Source organism: Solenopsis invicta, chromosome 3 (genome assembly GCF_016802725.1).
Source record: "Solenopsis invicta isolate M01_SB chromosome 3, UNIL_Sinv_3.0, whole genome shotgun sequence".
NCBI lineage: Eukaryota > Metazoa > Arthropoda > Insecta > Hymenoptera > Formicidae > Solenopsis > Solenopsis invicta.
The window spans coordinates 31,248,603-31,264,194 of NC_052666.1; the positions used below are offsets into that span (position 1 = coordinate 31,248,603).

General features: G+C 36.5%; 1 protein-coding gene across 15 annotated transcripts in view; it reads right to left on the reverse strand.

Annotated features, from left to right (window-relative positions):
• Nucleotides 1–2,439: 2,439 nt before the first annotated feature.
• LOC120356820 (dipeptidyl aminopeptidase-like protein 6) overlaps nt 2,440–15,592 on the reverse strand; it is a 528,524-nt gene continuing 515,371 nt past the window's right edge. For all 15 annotated transcript variants that reach the window (XM_039447189.1, XM_039447190.1, XM_039447202.1 and 12 more), the window contains 2 exons: nt 11,297–11,536; nt 2,440–9,796 (listed from right to left, as the gene is read on the reverse strand). In XM_039447189.1, the coding sequence (XP_039303123.1) occupies nt 9,557–9,796; nt 11,297–11,536 (480 nt within the window). In that variant the 3' untranslated portion in view covers nt 2,440–9,556. The remainder of the gene's footprint in view (nt 9,797–11,296; nt 11,537–15,592) is intronic.

Below are 15,592 nucleotides of genomic sequence, written 5' to 3' on the forward strand. Positions count from 1 at the left end.
AAAAAAATGAAAAACAACTAATGTTAATTTTTAATCAATTTGTGCAGCTGATAATAATGTAAGTATGCAATCTCAGAGTTAATTTCTATATTTTTGTTAAAAAAAAATTATTGTAGAATATTTTAAATTTACTGCATATACAGTAATTATTAGAAACGTCAAATATTTTTACAAACTTTATCAAGGTTCCTAAACCGTACCATTGCAAATTTATTACAATGAATGGTATTAACAAAAGATTGATAATAGTAAAACTAACAATTGATATAAAGAAAAATGTCACTTGGCAAAAATAAATTTAAGTCAGTTTTATTTTCACATTCTTAATTTTCCATTCATTCAATAAATTATTAACAAAATAAATATTACTTAATAATTCGCTATATTTTTAATTATTTTAGTTCATAAGTTCGATACTTTTAATTTAGTTCATAAGGCGGTACGATTTATACGATTAATTGCCTATAAATTGTATCTTTCGAAGCATATTGCAAAAAGATTCATAAATTAATATATTACGATTGAAAAGTTAAACAGATAGTTGAAACGCCAAGCTACAATTTCCATTCTTTATTTGCGTCAATATCACCAAGTGAATATTGAGATACAATAAAAAAGTAAGTAGTACGCATTCGATAACTCTCTCCTATGAGGTACATACGTTAATAAACGCTATTTACTTTGAAACAAAATTCAATCACAGAAATAAGTTGGTTAGATGTAGATTTTTCGACCACATTTTAGGTTAAATAAAGAATTTCATAATTTTTAAATGGAAGCTTAAAATAACAAAATCTTATTTAAGTCAAATAACTATTTTCAATTTAATCTTGTAATATATTTGACAGTGTACGCGCAAGAAACTCCCATATTTTTCGTACAACAAAAAAAAATTGCAAATGCAATATCTTTCTCATTAAAATTTTTATTTTAAATGTGCATCGTCCATCATAACATTGAAAAAAAAAAAGCTTAAAGTTACGGCCTTAATTACGCGGAAGGTAAATGTAGCGTAAAGGATACAAATAACGGACGTAAAACCTATTTAAAACGATGTAAAACGACGTGACGATGCGCGTCTTTTTTTTTTTCACGTCCTGCAGCGAGGTATCGTATGAAAAGCTTCAACTTTCCTCCGCCGTCCTGTGCCAGCTGTCATTACAACGTTACAGCCCCGTAACCGCACCTTTAATGCCTCGATCTCGAGTTTCATTATATAGTTTAATTATGTATGAACGACACAGTCTCGAGCGCCAATAAAAAGCGCCTAGCGTACGAGATTACGGACCCGGTCGGAGAATGAAGACTATGAAAATTTAGCATAAGCGCTCGCACGAGAGCAGTTTCAACGCGCTCGGACAGCTAGGAATGCGCTGCCGAATGAAATCTAAGATTCACGAAAGATTGGATAACCCGGCGACTTTAATAACCCAATTAATTAAGTCCTCTAATCGACTGTTTACGCAGAGATTTAATTGCGAAATTCTCGTGGTACAAAAATATCAAAAATAATTTTCACTCTCATGCAAAATGCGCGACAGTTCGAATATAAAAATATAAGAATACAGTATACAGTGAATCCACATGCCAGAATAGAACAAAAAATAAAATAAAATTTTTTATTACAAAGTTTTCTAATATCGTACGTCTTAACACGTCTTAATCACAAAAAAAATTACATGAAATTGAATACTTTTTGTTATAAATGGGTTTATTAAGTTAAGTTAAAAGTTTCTTGTGACGTATGCACGCAGAAAATTTCGCGGAAGTCTCCCCTGGGAGTCACTATTCTAATTCTACTTCTAATTTAAAAACCGCGGCAACTTTAACGTTGAATATTTCAAGATATCGCGGCTTTCGGAGAAGGGCGGCACACCTCGCGGCCCAAAGGCCTAAAGTAATTATCATATTACCGCGAGCGGTGATCGATGGGATCCATTTTCCCAGTTTTCCCGCACTTCTATACGCCACGCGTTTACTTTAAATTATATCCTCCCCATTAATTTCTAAAATTGAACCTCCGCGGCCGCGGTCGCACGCGCCTTTTCCCAGGACTTCGCAACCGCTACCGCGGTATTGTCAGAACAATCTACGTTATAGACGGATATCAGAAATTCTTTCGATGAAGTACCGAGTATCGTTATTGCTTCGGATGGTATTGGAGATCGCGGGGAGCTCAGAGTTATTCCCTCCACCTCTCTCTCCCTCTCTCTCTCTCTTTCTGTCTCACCATCCCACTGCTCCACCGTGTTTCTGATGGACGTTTCGCGGATTCTTTTCATGAAACCATTACACTCGCCGGGTGGGCCCCACGTGTACACGTAACGATCGCTCGTTCACGTTATATACAGCCGCAATTGCACCTAGCGCGCCCCGGAAACGCTCGTCGCGAAATAAGTTGTGGGGGTGGGGTGGTTTTCCTAGAGAGTCCCGATAATATTTGTCCATTCGACAGCCCTGTCTCGGCGAAATACCGGGATTCCGCGTCGCCTTTTGTGCTCTGTGTCGCGTTTGCGATTTGTTGCCGCCCGTTTGGGCCGATGTCCCTCGTCGATAACAGTTTGAATTGATTGAAAAACGTTTTGATCGAACATCACGTCGCGTGTGTAAACGCTGGACGATCGCGTTTTATCGCAAGTTACGTCAAGCGGAAACGCACACATTACGCTGATTCATTACGCGACCATTACGTCTTATTCAGTGTCACTGGTGACACGCTGCTTTTTTTTTTAATCTTTCTTCCCATCTACGTGACGTTAAACGTCTTGATCGTTAAGCCTACATTTCGTTGAAATAAAACTCCCTTGGGTAATTATGCATTATAAGGGATGCCACGCCGATGACCTTGATCTTGACATATGTTATAGAGGCAAGAGTACTGATTAACTTTTCCTTATAAATTAATCGGCGCTCTCGTATAGTTTTCGAGATATACTTACATGAAACTCATTTTCAAAATTTCATCATTTTTATTATATGACACCTTAATTGTATATGATAGATAGGTCTATAACTGATTTTCACAAATGCAAAATAGCATATAAAATAACTTTTCTATTATTCATTTAAATAAGAATGAAACTAAAAAAATGTCAATATGATACAATAATTAATATAAATATTTGAAACAATTTTTATTAAAAAAAACATTAAAAAAATATTGTCTGTTCATTGAAGTGCAGACCAAGGTTTTTTCAACCATAAATTTATTTCATTTATCGATAACATTTTATGTATCGCAACAGTACTGTGTTCAAGAAAGAAATCTTGGACTTTAAAATAAAAAAAGCGCAAGCATAAGCTTCTAATAGTTAATATATGCTGTTCAGAAACATAAGCATTTATAACTAAACGGAATAATCCAGCAGATGAAAAAATCGATTTTGCAAACTTAATGTGTCTATTTCTATGTCAACAAAATTTCAACATAGATTATAAAAAATAAAAATTAATTAATATTTACTCGCGTGAATTCTATATTGCTATTTTTATCTACTTTTAATTTAATCAATAACTCTACGTGGATTATATAGGATAAAAGTCAATGTAAATTTATTCCCATAAAATCCACATTGCTATCTCCTATTTTAATCTCCTCAAATTTCATCAGTAATTCCACGTGGATCAAATGTATTAAAACTCTACATGGAAGTGTCCACGTAGAATTCATGTGGATATCATGTCGATAAAGTCCTATCTACGTATTCTACATAAAACATGTAGATAGAACGTGGAATCTATGTACTTGTTCTCATCGAGCACGCAACAGATCCTTCACGTGAATCTTTACGATAAAATATACATTTACATTGGCAACTATTTTTGTTAATAATTTTTTTAACAAAGGGCCAGCGCCGGTTCAAATGTTTAGAAGGTTGCTCAAAGTGATGACCTTGACATGTGTCAAGGTTATTGGAGCGACATCCCCTATAATGCATACTTACCCTCCCTCGAAATTAAACTAAGAGTAAAGTTGTGTTATCTTTTTGCCCTGGAGTAAGTAAAGTGAGAAGACGAGAATTTCGGAACTCTTGGCGTCATTTTTGTCGAGAAAAAAAATTTTCTTCCGTACTTGGCGGGGCCAAAATATTACGCAAGACATAATTTTCTCTCCCGACGAAAAAGGAAATTAATCCACGATTCAAGATTTAAAAAAAAGGGAGATACAGTAAGTCTCTCTCGGGTTATTGATTTCGTCTTCCCCGCCATTTCCTCGAAAATTATTGTTACTTTTATTATCAGTTACGTGCCTACTTAAGCGTGGAATAGATCCCGTTTTGGAGAAGATTAATTTACCCTCGATAAATTAAAAAGTTTATCGTATTATATCGGTTTTCGTTGTACTTAAGTTCGGGAGATGAATTTAAGACGTGACAGCTGCGTGATATAATTCCTTTCGAACAACGGCAAAAACTTCTACCAGAGAGAAAGGGAAAAGCTCAAACGCGGTGGTTAGCGTTCGGGGATTAAATGCCGAAATATCCTGCTGCGCGTAGCGGAATCTCGTCGTGGCTGGTGAGAAGGCGTCCGATCCGCCGACGAGGGAGGAGGCAATCCCTCGAACTTTCAAGCGGTTTAGTCTAAATCTTAAACAGCACAGGCCGCCTTTGCAACAGCCAGCGCGAGGGTGTAAGAGCTTTATAAAAGTTGAAATTGAAACGGCGACAGTGGAAGCCTCTTCCCCCTTCGGCCCGGTAACACGGAACGCCGCGTACGAGCCACCCTTTCCGCTCAGCGTTATCCCATTGCGATTCTAGCTGCGGTGGAATAAATTGGATATACCGACGAGTGCGAGAGCATTGCGGCGCGCGGTGCTTGTTTCCTCTCCCCGAGCACGCTCCCGTCGATGTATCCGAATAATCCGCGCGTTAAGCATCGTGACCCTTGCATAAACGGCGTACAATGAAATTAAAGCGATATGCAACTACAGGGAATTAAAAGAAAAACACTATAGATAAGTTAACTCCGTTGCAGAAATCAGAAAAAATTATAGAAGGATTGAGGATAATTTACATCCTTACAAAAATATTTCAACATTTTTATGTCTTATATCGATCATTTTTGGCGCAATAATTTTCTATCATTTTTATACCCGTTTCTGACACTCTTAAGTACGCGCAATCGATTGTCAAGATACGCGACGAGTATACGCGAGTGTACATACAAATATTTTTTAGTAGATTGCCTGCATTTTCAATACCCGTTTCTCTGCTGATAAGTGACAAAACGTTAATACGTTTCTTTTTTATTCACAAAAAGGGGATCAGTTAAGATACTCCCTTAACTTTAAATATGTAAAGTACTTATTCTCCAATAGTTTATGAGTAATTGGCACAACACAATATTCAAGACAGTTACAGTAAAAGAATTCAAGCGCAATCTAATCTTTCTGATGCATTTGTATTTTAATTATTCTTTAATGAATGTGAGTGCTTGTGAGTACTAAACAAATATTTTGTATTCGTAGCTAAATATACGATTTTCCATTTTACATTTACACAGCACGTACGTACATCACAAAACAACTCATAAATATATGTTATTATTACTACGCAAAAAGTAGTAAGCTATACTACGCTTTATATATTTCTTGTACATTTTATCAATTAATATGACCCGGACATGCGAAGCTCTTTTAGCTTCGCGCTTCACTCAGATTGCATTGGTCATTTTAGTTACTTTAAGTTTTACAAAACGTAAAGTTATTTAGAAAGACAATAGAATTCAATTTTTGTTGCATACACTTTTTGATATGGTTTTCTACGGTTTGCAGTTTGTTGCGGTTGCATTCGATGGCGCAGATAACTGCAACAGCAACCACGTAACCACTTAACGCAACCACAGCAAACCGCAACCGCAGCAAACCGCAACCGCAGCAAACCGCAACCGCAGTAAACCGCAACCGCAGCTAACTGCAACCTCAGCTAACCGCAACCGCAAAAACCTCAATTGCAGTAAACCATAACCGCGCGCAGTAAACTACGTGCGCGGTTGCGATACATCGCAATGGGGCACGAATTAATACTATTCGATTAATGTGAAACTTAATATAAATCGTTTCTTCGTGCAATGGAAGAGAATTGGAGAAGTCCTAATATTTATATTAAAAAAAAAATTCTTGTATAAATAAAGTATATCCTAAAGTAGAAGTTTAAAATTGAAGTTGAAAATTGAAAAAGGGCAACTCGCGACGGTAGATGGCGAGGAGCAGAGACGTATTCTGCGAGATACATCGCCGGGGTTCAGGGTTAACGAGTGCACGACGCGACGACTAGAATAATAAGAGCGTTTAATAGAACGGGCGTAGCCGCCCCCGGTGTTTATCTCCGGGGTGCAGTGACGTTTCCATTTCGCTTCGCCGCCACCCGACCGATGGCGGCGGCGGAGTTTTCGGAGGCAGCTCACGAACGTTTCCCAGCCTTGCGGTTGCGAGACCTGTCCACGCGAACTGTTCGCAGCGCGCGGCATAGACGCCGCGTCGCGCCGCCCGGGGAACTAATTCGGGTGCAACCCTCGTTCGGGGATGCGGCGGACGCGCGACGGCGATCCCCCGGCGCGTTTAACGCGCTTAATATCTCACGATTTCAACCTCGCCGGCATCTCCGGCGATTAACGCATGTTCCTGCAATTACTTAGCCGGTAACGAACCGCAGAGCACTCTCTCTCCTTCCTTCCCCCCGCGGGCATGCCGCGGACGCAGCGCGGTTCGGTCGATCAAGAGTAGTTATGCGATACAGAAACTAACTGCGGAAACAAGGTTTTTGGTAACTGAAACCGAATTAGCTGCAGTTTGCGTCTAGTTAACAAAAATTTGCATTTGGTCGACGTACAGCTCCGGCAGCAAATTTGGCTACATCTCCCATCTTCTTGGATGCCAAAACCGCGGAAACGCGGTCGAAAATTCCATTTCCATCGTACTCTCGGTGTACCTTTTAATTGACTCGAATGTCTGTCCGCGAGGCTCATCGTTCGCTCGAGATACTAATCAGGCTGACACGCTGCCATGTTATATACAATGCAATATATACATATATCGATACATTCTGGCACAGTGCGATCGTATTGCGGATTCCGCGCATTGATTACGCCGTTATGTCGTCCCGCAGGCCGCAAACGCCACGCCACTGAATAACTCCCGCGAACGCCGCGCCGTTCTCTGTTTACACCGTCCTAATGATTAATTCATGCGCGTTACCCCGGATGCAGACCGCGTTCGTTGAGGGCCCCGACTTCTTGCATGTGCGAGTATGGACGATGTGCAGCGGAATGACTTCGCTAAATTCATTGAGCGTGTGGGCGCTTAATGGCGGAAACTGGAAGCGAGCGCATCTCTTATCATTTAATCGAGGCCGTTCTGCGTTGGATGTTTCAGCGTTTCAACAAAATTTCGGGAATTTTGGGCGTCGAAGAAATTTCCGGAACGCCATCGAGAGATTTGTATCTTCGTACTAACTGTTGCGACTTTTTTAATATAATTAGCTTCAACTTTTCTAATTATTAGAAAAATAATATTACCTAATTTTTATTTATAAAATATAATTTAATTATTTCATTATATGAAATTGAAGCATTTCCTACAGAAACCATACAAGTTCAAAGGTGTTTTTTATTTTTTTCCTTTTAAATGGAATTTCCTACTATTGATCAAAGTCTATAACTCTCGTATTTATTATATGAAAAGAGGAAAGTTACCACATTTATACAATAAACGACTCAAAGAAATTTAGGAAATATTTCATTTCCTAAAAATTCAACTTTTTGGATTGCGAGAATTTCTATATCTATTACAAAGAACACTGCGCTATAAATCAGATTTATTTAAAAAATGGACACTTGTTTGGTTTTTTTAAGAAACCCTTCAATTATAATTTGAATATCAAATATAATATCAATATAATGCTTATAATTTAAATAATCGTTCATAACAAGAAGCATAAATAAAGAGAAAGTTTAAACTACTTGAGAAACATCAAATTAAAGATTTTCGCATTATTTATAGCAACTGGAACTCGTTTACATCAATCGCTGTCCCCTTCAATCGCAAATTGCTACGAATTTTATTCCTTGGCGCAACGAAACTCTAGACGACGTCGTTAACGCCCGACCGAAGCAATTTTTCCGCGAGATGAAAAGTGGATGGTCTTCCGATGGTCTTTCCGGGGAGGTGTCGTCCAACGCAACGGTAACGTTCTCGAACTTCTGAACGCGAACGGTAGCTCGACTCCCCTCGGCTACTTTCATCGGGCGTTAATCGACCGGCGCGGATTTCGAGATGTGGAAAAAGCGAATTCGCGCGACGGCAACGTGGGTCGGTTCGATCCCTCGACGGAGACCTCGTTTAATTTATGAACGCGCAATTAAGTCAGTCGCTTCTTGCGCGAGGCGAGGTCAACCGTCGAGAGAGGACTTGCCCTATCTTCTCACTCTCTATCCCTGAGTGCCCTTCCCGTCTTTCTCTCTTATTCCAAAGCCGATGACGACATCACGCAACTTCCCAGAGCTGTCGCGGAACTCTGCTTTCACTTCGCAAATTACTTCCGAGCCATTTCGCACGCTCGCTATCTTTCTGAACGTCGGCCCGGGATGAGAGCGAGTATCTCGCATTTGAGAATTCGTGCCACGAACAGAGTGCATATGCGCATACGCGACGACGGTTCTCTTTGTTCGAGAAGTAGAGACGTAGAAAATCGAAAACTCACCTCTTTTTAGAGAGCAAAAGTCTCTGGAATTATGAATGAAAAAGAAATTGAACTATAAATCCATTTTACAGAGACTGCATGTAAAATAATGCAGATGGAAATAACATGGATAACAGCCAGGATAAAATACGTAGTCTTTCACACGTAATTCTTGAATTTGTAACAGTCATCTGTGAGTATCAATGTAGTGTGTTTTTTAATCATAAATCTATAATTTTTTCTAATTCTAATTATTTTTTATTGGCTAAACTGTTGTCGATAATTATTATAGTGCAATTTACTTTTTAAATTTAATTTAATTTTAAGAAAAAAAATTATACAATTGTTTTCGTTTCATTAGAAGAAATTATGCGTCGGCAGCAAATTGATTGAATTTTCACGATCCTCATTCGGAAAAAGAGCTGCGATCGCAAGAAAGTTTACCAAGAAGTGCAAATGTAATCTATTTTCTCCAATCGCTAATAGTAGATTATCGACATAGAAGTTTTAAGTAATTGGGCTGATCTGACTTCCGGAAAGAACTTTCCTGTCGAATAATTGTGTCGCTTATTCAGATATCCATTTCGTTAATAACGATCTAGAATGCTCGCGCGTCTTTATCCAATCCAAGATTCTTGTTTTCTGCAAAGTTCCCTCGCACCCAAAGCAGCACATTTTATTTCTAATCTCGGCCAACAATTTATATTTGCGATTATATCACCAAATAGACAGTAGTAAAATTTAAATCGACATGAATTTGCTAGAGCACGACAGTCTGCGAAATAGCGAGCCATTCAACTGTCGCGAAAATCAGGTCTCCAAAAATATCGAGAAATTCAGGTACATTGCTTAATTTGCGGTGTAGATTGCGTTCATACTCACAGATACGAGTCCTCCCGATCCCAGGATACTATCTCCGTCACAACGAAATAGCCGGAGGTGAGGGCGGTGGTGGTCGGTCTGCCGCTAGTTGCATTCGTAACCAGCACAACGTGTCGCCAATCGCTGCCGTTCTTCTGTTTCTGCGGTAATATTAGAAGGAACGACGTACCGTCCTCGCTGAATATAGGCGCTTCGAACTGCTCTACCCAGCCGTTTTCCTCGCCATACGAGAGTGCCTAGGAAAAATCAAATGTTCCCCGGTCAGCGAATTACGTTGTGTCAATTTAATTAAGTCGTTTCGACGTTCGTAAAGAAAAGGTTCCCTACTAACAATAAAATCTTGCCATCGCGTCGATGAGAAATGTTAAGATATCTAAACCGAATGAGGTCCACACAATTTTCTTAATTTTTTTAAATTTTATTTGGTGATATTGAAATAAACTAAGTGAGAATAAAAACTTTACTTCAATTCAAATCACAGAAATAAAATATATTGTATACATGGAAAAGCAAACAAAAAAAATTTTTAACTTTCAGACATTGGGTCTTATTATTATATATTTATGAAGGCCCAAATCAAAAGTAAATTAAAAATAACAAAGAAACTAAACTTATCTTTTAAATCAATTTTAAAATAATTATTAAACACAAAAACAAAATCCTTTAGAATTTAGACTTTAGTTTCGTTTTAACTAATGTTTTAATTTATGGATTTTTAGCCATTTGAGTTCAATTTTAACTTCTCAAAGTTAGCATTGAAAACCATTATCCTCTAGTGTAAGTCTAACAAACAAGTAACAAGGGTCATACTAAAAAAATATACTTATTCCAAAAAAATCTACATGTGTATTTGTTAATTTCTATAGTTAAGAAATTGAATAACATTTTATTATAATAAACCGTAAAATAATGCATACTCAATAAACTTTACAGCAAATTTTTAGAAAAACGGTTTGTATAAGTTTTTCTTACACTAGGCGTTGCTGTCGGTTCTAATTCCTCAGCCCCTCTTTACATACTTTTTACTGATATCTTTTAGCATATTCTAGATGTAAAGTGCGTTTTAATTTAAACGCGGGCGTTTAACTAACCGTCTTCCCTATTCTTAAAACATTAAATCGATAAGTGTACTCTTCACGAGAAAATCTACAGTCAAAGTTTAACAAGTACATTAATAAAGTGATTCAGTAAAAACTCGTTTGCTCTTCCTCTTTAAAAACGTAAAAAAAATACACGAATAGTTGAACATCGTAATTACAGTTTCTTAGAGTTGCTTCTTTTTTCCTCTGTACACATTTTAATTCGCATGTTTGACGTGAGGAAAAAAAAATTGCTTCACAAGAGAAGTATCTCTCGCGTTGCCAAGTTAATTTCATGCTTGTAACGCTAGATTAAATTTATCGTAGAATTTTGTAACGCGAAATCTTTACCGATACTTGAAATTTGTAACGTCGAAGTTCCCAGAGGGAACAGTCGCGAAAGACTCGTGCGAAACTGCGAATTAGCTGAGCCGCGGGCGAGCGAGCACTAATTAAAATACTATTGCCCAACTAAAGGAAGCCCTCTCTCGCCTAAATTAAGATTCACGAAAGCTCGGAGAAAGAGAACGAGGTAGAGAAAGAGAGAACGGAATTTCCATAAAGAGTACTATCAAACGAGTCTCTCGCTCGGACGCTCTGTGCCATATCTAGGAACGTAAAATTGTCTCTCGCGCGCGAAAATGAAGAAATACTTACTGTCGTGCAATTTGGCAGCAGACTGCCGACGTCGCAAAGCTGGAAATACGCCCTGTTCTGCACCCGGTTCATCCAAGTCGCGTACACGAGACTGTCCGTGGGGAAGTCCACCGCCGACAGGATCCTTTCGGAGGTAGACAGCTCCAGCGGATGTTCGATCTCCACCAAAGTCACGTTACCCAACACCACCATGTCGAGATCAACGCAAAATAGTTTGACTGTTGGATTCGTCGTGCCGCTCTAGAACGAGAAGACGGATTTCCCCGTGAAGATGGATCGACATTGAATATAACAAATGGAAAAGTTGCGGGATAATGGACGAAGAAAAGCGCGCGTACCAGTATAGGAAAGTATACGGTTCAATAGATCCGATAAGCGGGATAGATTCATCGCGCAGAAATATTATTTATATATAAAACATTTCCTTTTTTTTATTTGGTATAATAAAAGATTTAACAAGGCAATCTTGCAAAATGTCAAACACTGATTTCAGTGAAACTTTATGTACACATAGGTTGCGTAAACAGAGATGGATTTACAAAATATCAATTGAGGTAGGAAAAGTTTTAAGATGAAATCAAAGATAGAGCATTTCTTAGTTATATCTCAAAAACTATTCGAGATATCAAAGATGTTTTATACAAAATTTTTTATTAAAATTACCTCTACTTATCCATGCCAATAATACTTTTAAAAAATAATTTTCAAATCTTTTTTTTGAAACTTTTTAAAGTTTTTAAAGTAATAACTTTTTAAAAATACAATTTTTACAATTTTAACTTATATTATCACATTGACTTATGCTTCGGTGGAATAAGGAACGTGAATCACAGTCTAAAATGAAATGTCATATAATGCTGGGGATTTTTCTGGCTCTTCGTTTACATATTATTGCGATGAAGATGATTCAAAGCGTGAGCCGAAACATACGTAATTTTATAATTCATAAAAATATATAATATATGTAACAATTTATAAATATATTTACGCAGTCGTTATCCGCGCTTGGCTTTTGTTTGCCGTGATTTTTGCAGCAAAATATAGTAATTTTTACTACAAAAGCTATTATAAATCAAATTTTTCATTGTTTTCTTCTTTTCTGCTAGTTTCAGGGCCAAAATTGAAGCATCCACGACCAAATTTTTTTTTTTAATAATTAGGAAAAAGAAAAGAAGAAACTTAAAGAAGGCTTCAGTCTTGTAAATTTCGATAACTTTTAGCTCGTATTATACAGCCGAAACATCCTTAAGTAACGTATGTGTATACAAGAGTTCACTAAAAGCAGAATTTGATACTTGAAGTTCCCTTGTTAAATCAATTTAGAGTGAAAGTTAAGATTTTTTGGCTGTAAGATGAGCTTCTATGACGATTTGACTTCGGATCATCGAGTAAACAGTTTTGCAAAAAACGTAAAGATTATCAGATATATATTTACAAGGAATATAATTCCCCTGTAAAATGCAGAGTTCTTGTTTGCAAGACTGTTTGCACGAGAGCGTTTTAATGAAATTGGAAACATAAATCTTCGATTCTCTGTGTCCACCATGGCTGTTCCTTCACTGATTACTTTAAGTGCATCTGAAAATCCTGTCGTCTTAATACCGAAAGTTTTAATGACAATCTTATTTAATCCCGAGATACGAAGCGCCGTAATTGCTGTTCGCAGTGTGTATGCGTTTGTTCGACTTCGCGATATTCTACTAATATTAATTTGCTGACGTACATAGAGTCGGTTCTCTCTTGCCTCATCAAAAAGTAACGCAGTGCCGCTCGAGTCGAGCTTCAGCTGTTTGCTCGCAGCTTAAGGATGACTCTTGATTACGTTTTAGTAAATTCTAGAAATTTCTCGTTTTCCGCGAGGACCTAACTTCCTGCGAGACAGTAGCAAGTGACGTTAATGACACGAAAGACGTGAAAACTTCATTATTTGATAAGCGTTCCTTGGTAACGAGGCGAACTTAATATAATTATTAATTTCCGGAATAAAGTTTCGTAAAAATTTTAATTGAGTTATTTTACGTTACAAAAATTATGTCAAGTTGCATCAGCATTCTGGTTTGTACCTGTAACGCTGATTGAATAATTTTGCTAGTTAAACTCGAAATATCTGCATTATTCGTTGATAGGTCATTTTTGTAAACTATGTATACATATAGTATATATGCATATATAACTCTGTATACTAATTGAATTCACAATTTTATTCTCTATTATTTGAGCAATTAAAAAGAATTTTATAACGTCATTTCGATAAAATGCTGGATTTTTGAAATGGATGCAAATTTCGCATATTCCTCGCTTTTAATTCCTTTGTCGATAATAACGGTACTTTCTGGCACAAACGACGAATTTATGTCACGAGCTATTTCGACTCAACTCATATAATAACCCATTTTCAAATCATGAAATAAAATTATTCGATTCGCTCGGTCATATTTGCATTTTATTATAATTTCGAGAAAATTTGAAATTTCGCGCAAATGTAAATATTTATAAAATAGACTCGTCTTTTTCACGATATATTTCCTCTTTAGCGTAAATAGATATTAACGACAATTCCATTTACTGCGGCCATCGCGCGAATAAAGCAAAATTGACAGAACTTAGGTAAATAAAATTTACCGCATTTCTGTTAAAATGTCGCTTAAAGCGCAAGCTTTGAAGCACAATGCAGTCGCGAAAGAAATCCAGATAAATGTACTCGGGGAAAATGACAGAATGGCAGTTTGCGTATCAAGTAGAATGAATCACTCGGCTGACGAGACCGTGACTTTAATCCAAGTTTATGTACTTATGGAATCGCATCTTTAAAAGGTGACGGCGCGGCGGCACTCGAAGTAAAACTGCACGTCAAACTTTGAATTCAATCGCGCTCGCCGAGAGGGAAATCGATTTGCCGTGAACTTTATTCCAGCGTACGCGAATCGGCAAAAAATCCACGGGGGCGCATTTGTCATAACCGGTATGGTCTCCATTTCGCCGATTGTGCGCTCGGTGTATCGGAAAAATAATATGATTACCGTTGCAATCGCCTTTGGGAGATAACGCGATTCTCGTTATTTAATTTTTTCATCGTCGTGAAATTGTCATGAAAGTTTTCCATCATGAAAGCTTCTATCAATTTTACAATCTTGAAAAGTTTTAAATTTTTTAAAAATATATAGAGGAAGGTCGCCAATAATCGACGTACAACTTTGTTTTTAAATTGTAATTCTTAAACAAAAACTAAAAATAAAAAACTTTGAAAACATAAGTACAAACTAGGTGTCTTCTGTTAAATGATGATGATAGCAGTTTTTATGTAACATTGTTCTTTTCTTTTGCAATAATTAAAATATTCACAAAAAATGTTACTTGAAGTGTTTTCTTTAATTTATTTATTAGTTATAAAAAAATTGACAAATGTGACAAAATATACCTACATTCTGTAAAATATATGTCATTTTTTATTAGTTGGTATAGAAATAATATTTTTAGAAATAAAATTTTATTTCGTCGAATTTAAATAAAGATTTATTTCAGTGAAATAAACTTAATATTCTACAAGTAAAGTTTTAAGTATCTTTTTTTCGGTGTAGCTTTGCTGTATGTAGCAACCAATCTATTTTTTTCTGTTTTTTTTTATAAGTATGAGATATATGAATTAAATAACGTATTAACTAATCTTTTATACATTTGTTGCTGTACGAAAAAAGTATTCAAACTCTGATAAAATGAGCTTGAAAACTGAGGCAGTAATAAAAGTAGAATTCTATTTAAAACAATAATGAATTTAATTATAAACTGTTCAACATATTTTAAAATTATTGAAATTTCATTATACGGTTTAGTAAAAATATAATTAAACGTATTCGTTTTGTATTTTACTCTGTTTAAATTTTTTGAAAATTCTTTGAAATACAATGTCCTATAACTGCCATGATTTTCAGGGTAAATCTGTTGAAAAATTTTATAAGAAATTCTCTCCATGTACAGTTTTCTTTTCTTTTCTTTTCCTGTAATAAAGTTAGCGTATTTAATTTTCTTTTCGTATTATAATTTCTAGTAGTTTTTGATGACAGGAAACATTAATTGTAAAAAAAATACATAGCTCTGTTAATAAGAATTGAAAGTATTTAAATAAATGGAAATCTCAATACTCCGATTGAAGATCATTCCTGAGACTTATTTATCTTCTCCTTCCTGTACGTACCCGAGCGACTTTCCATCTTATGGATTGTCATACGAAGACAAAGATGTCATTCACAGGTTATACTAACGTCGGATATTTTTCCACACCGCGACTTTTTGTGACAG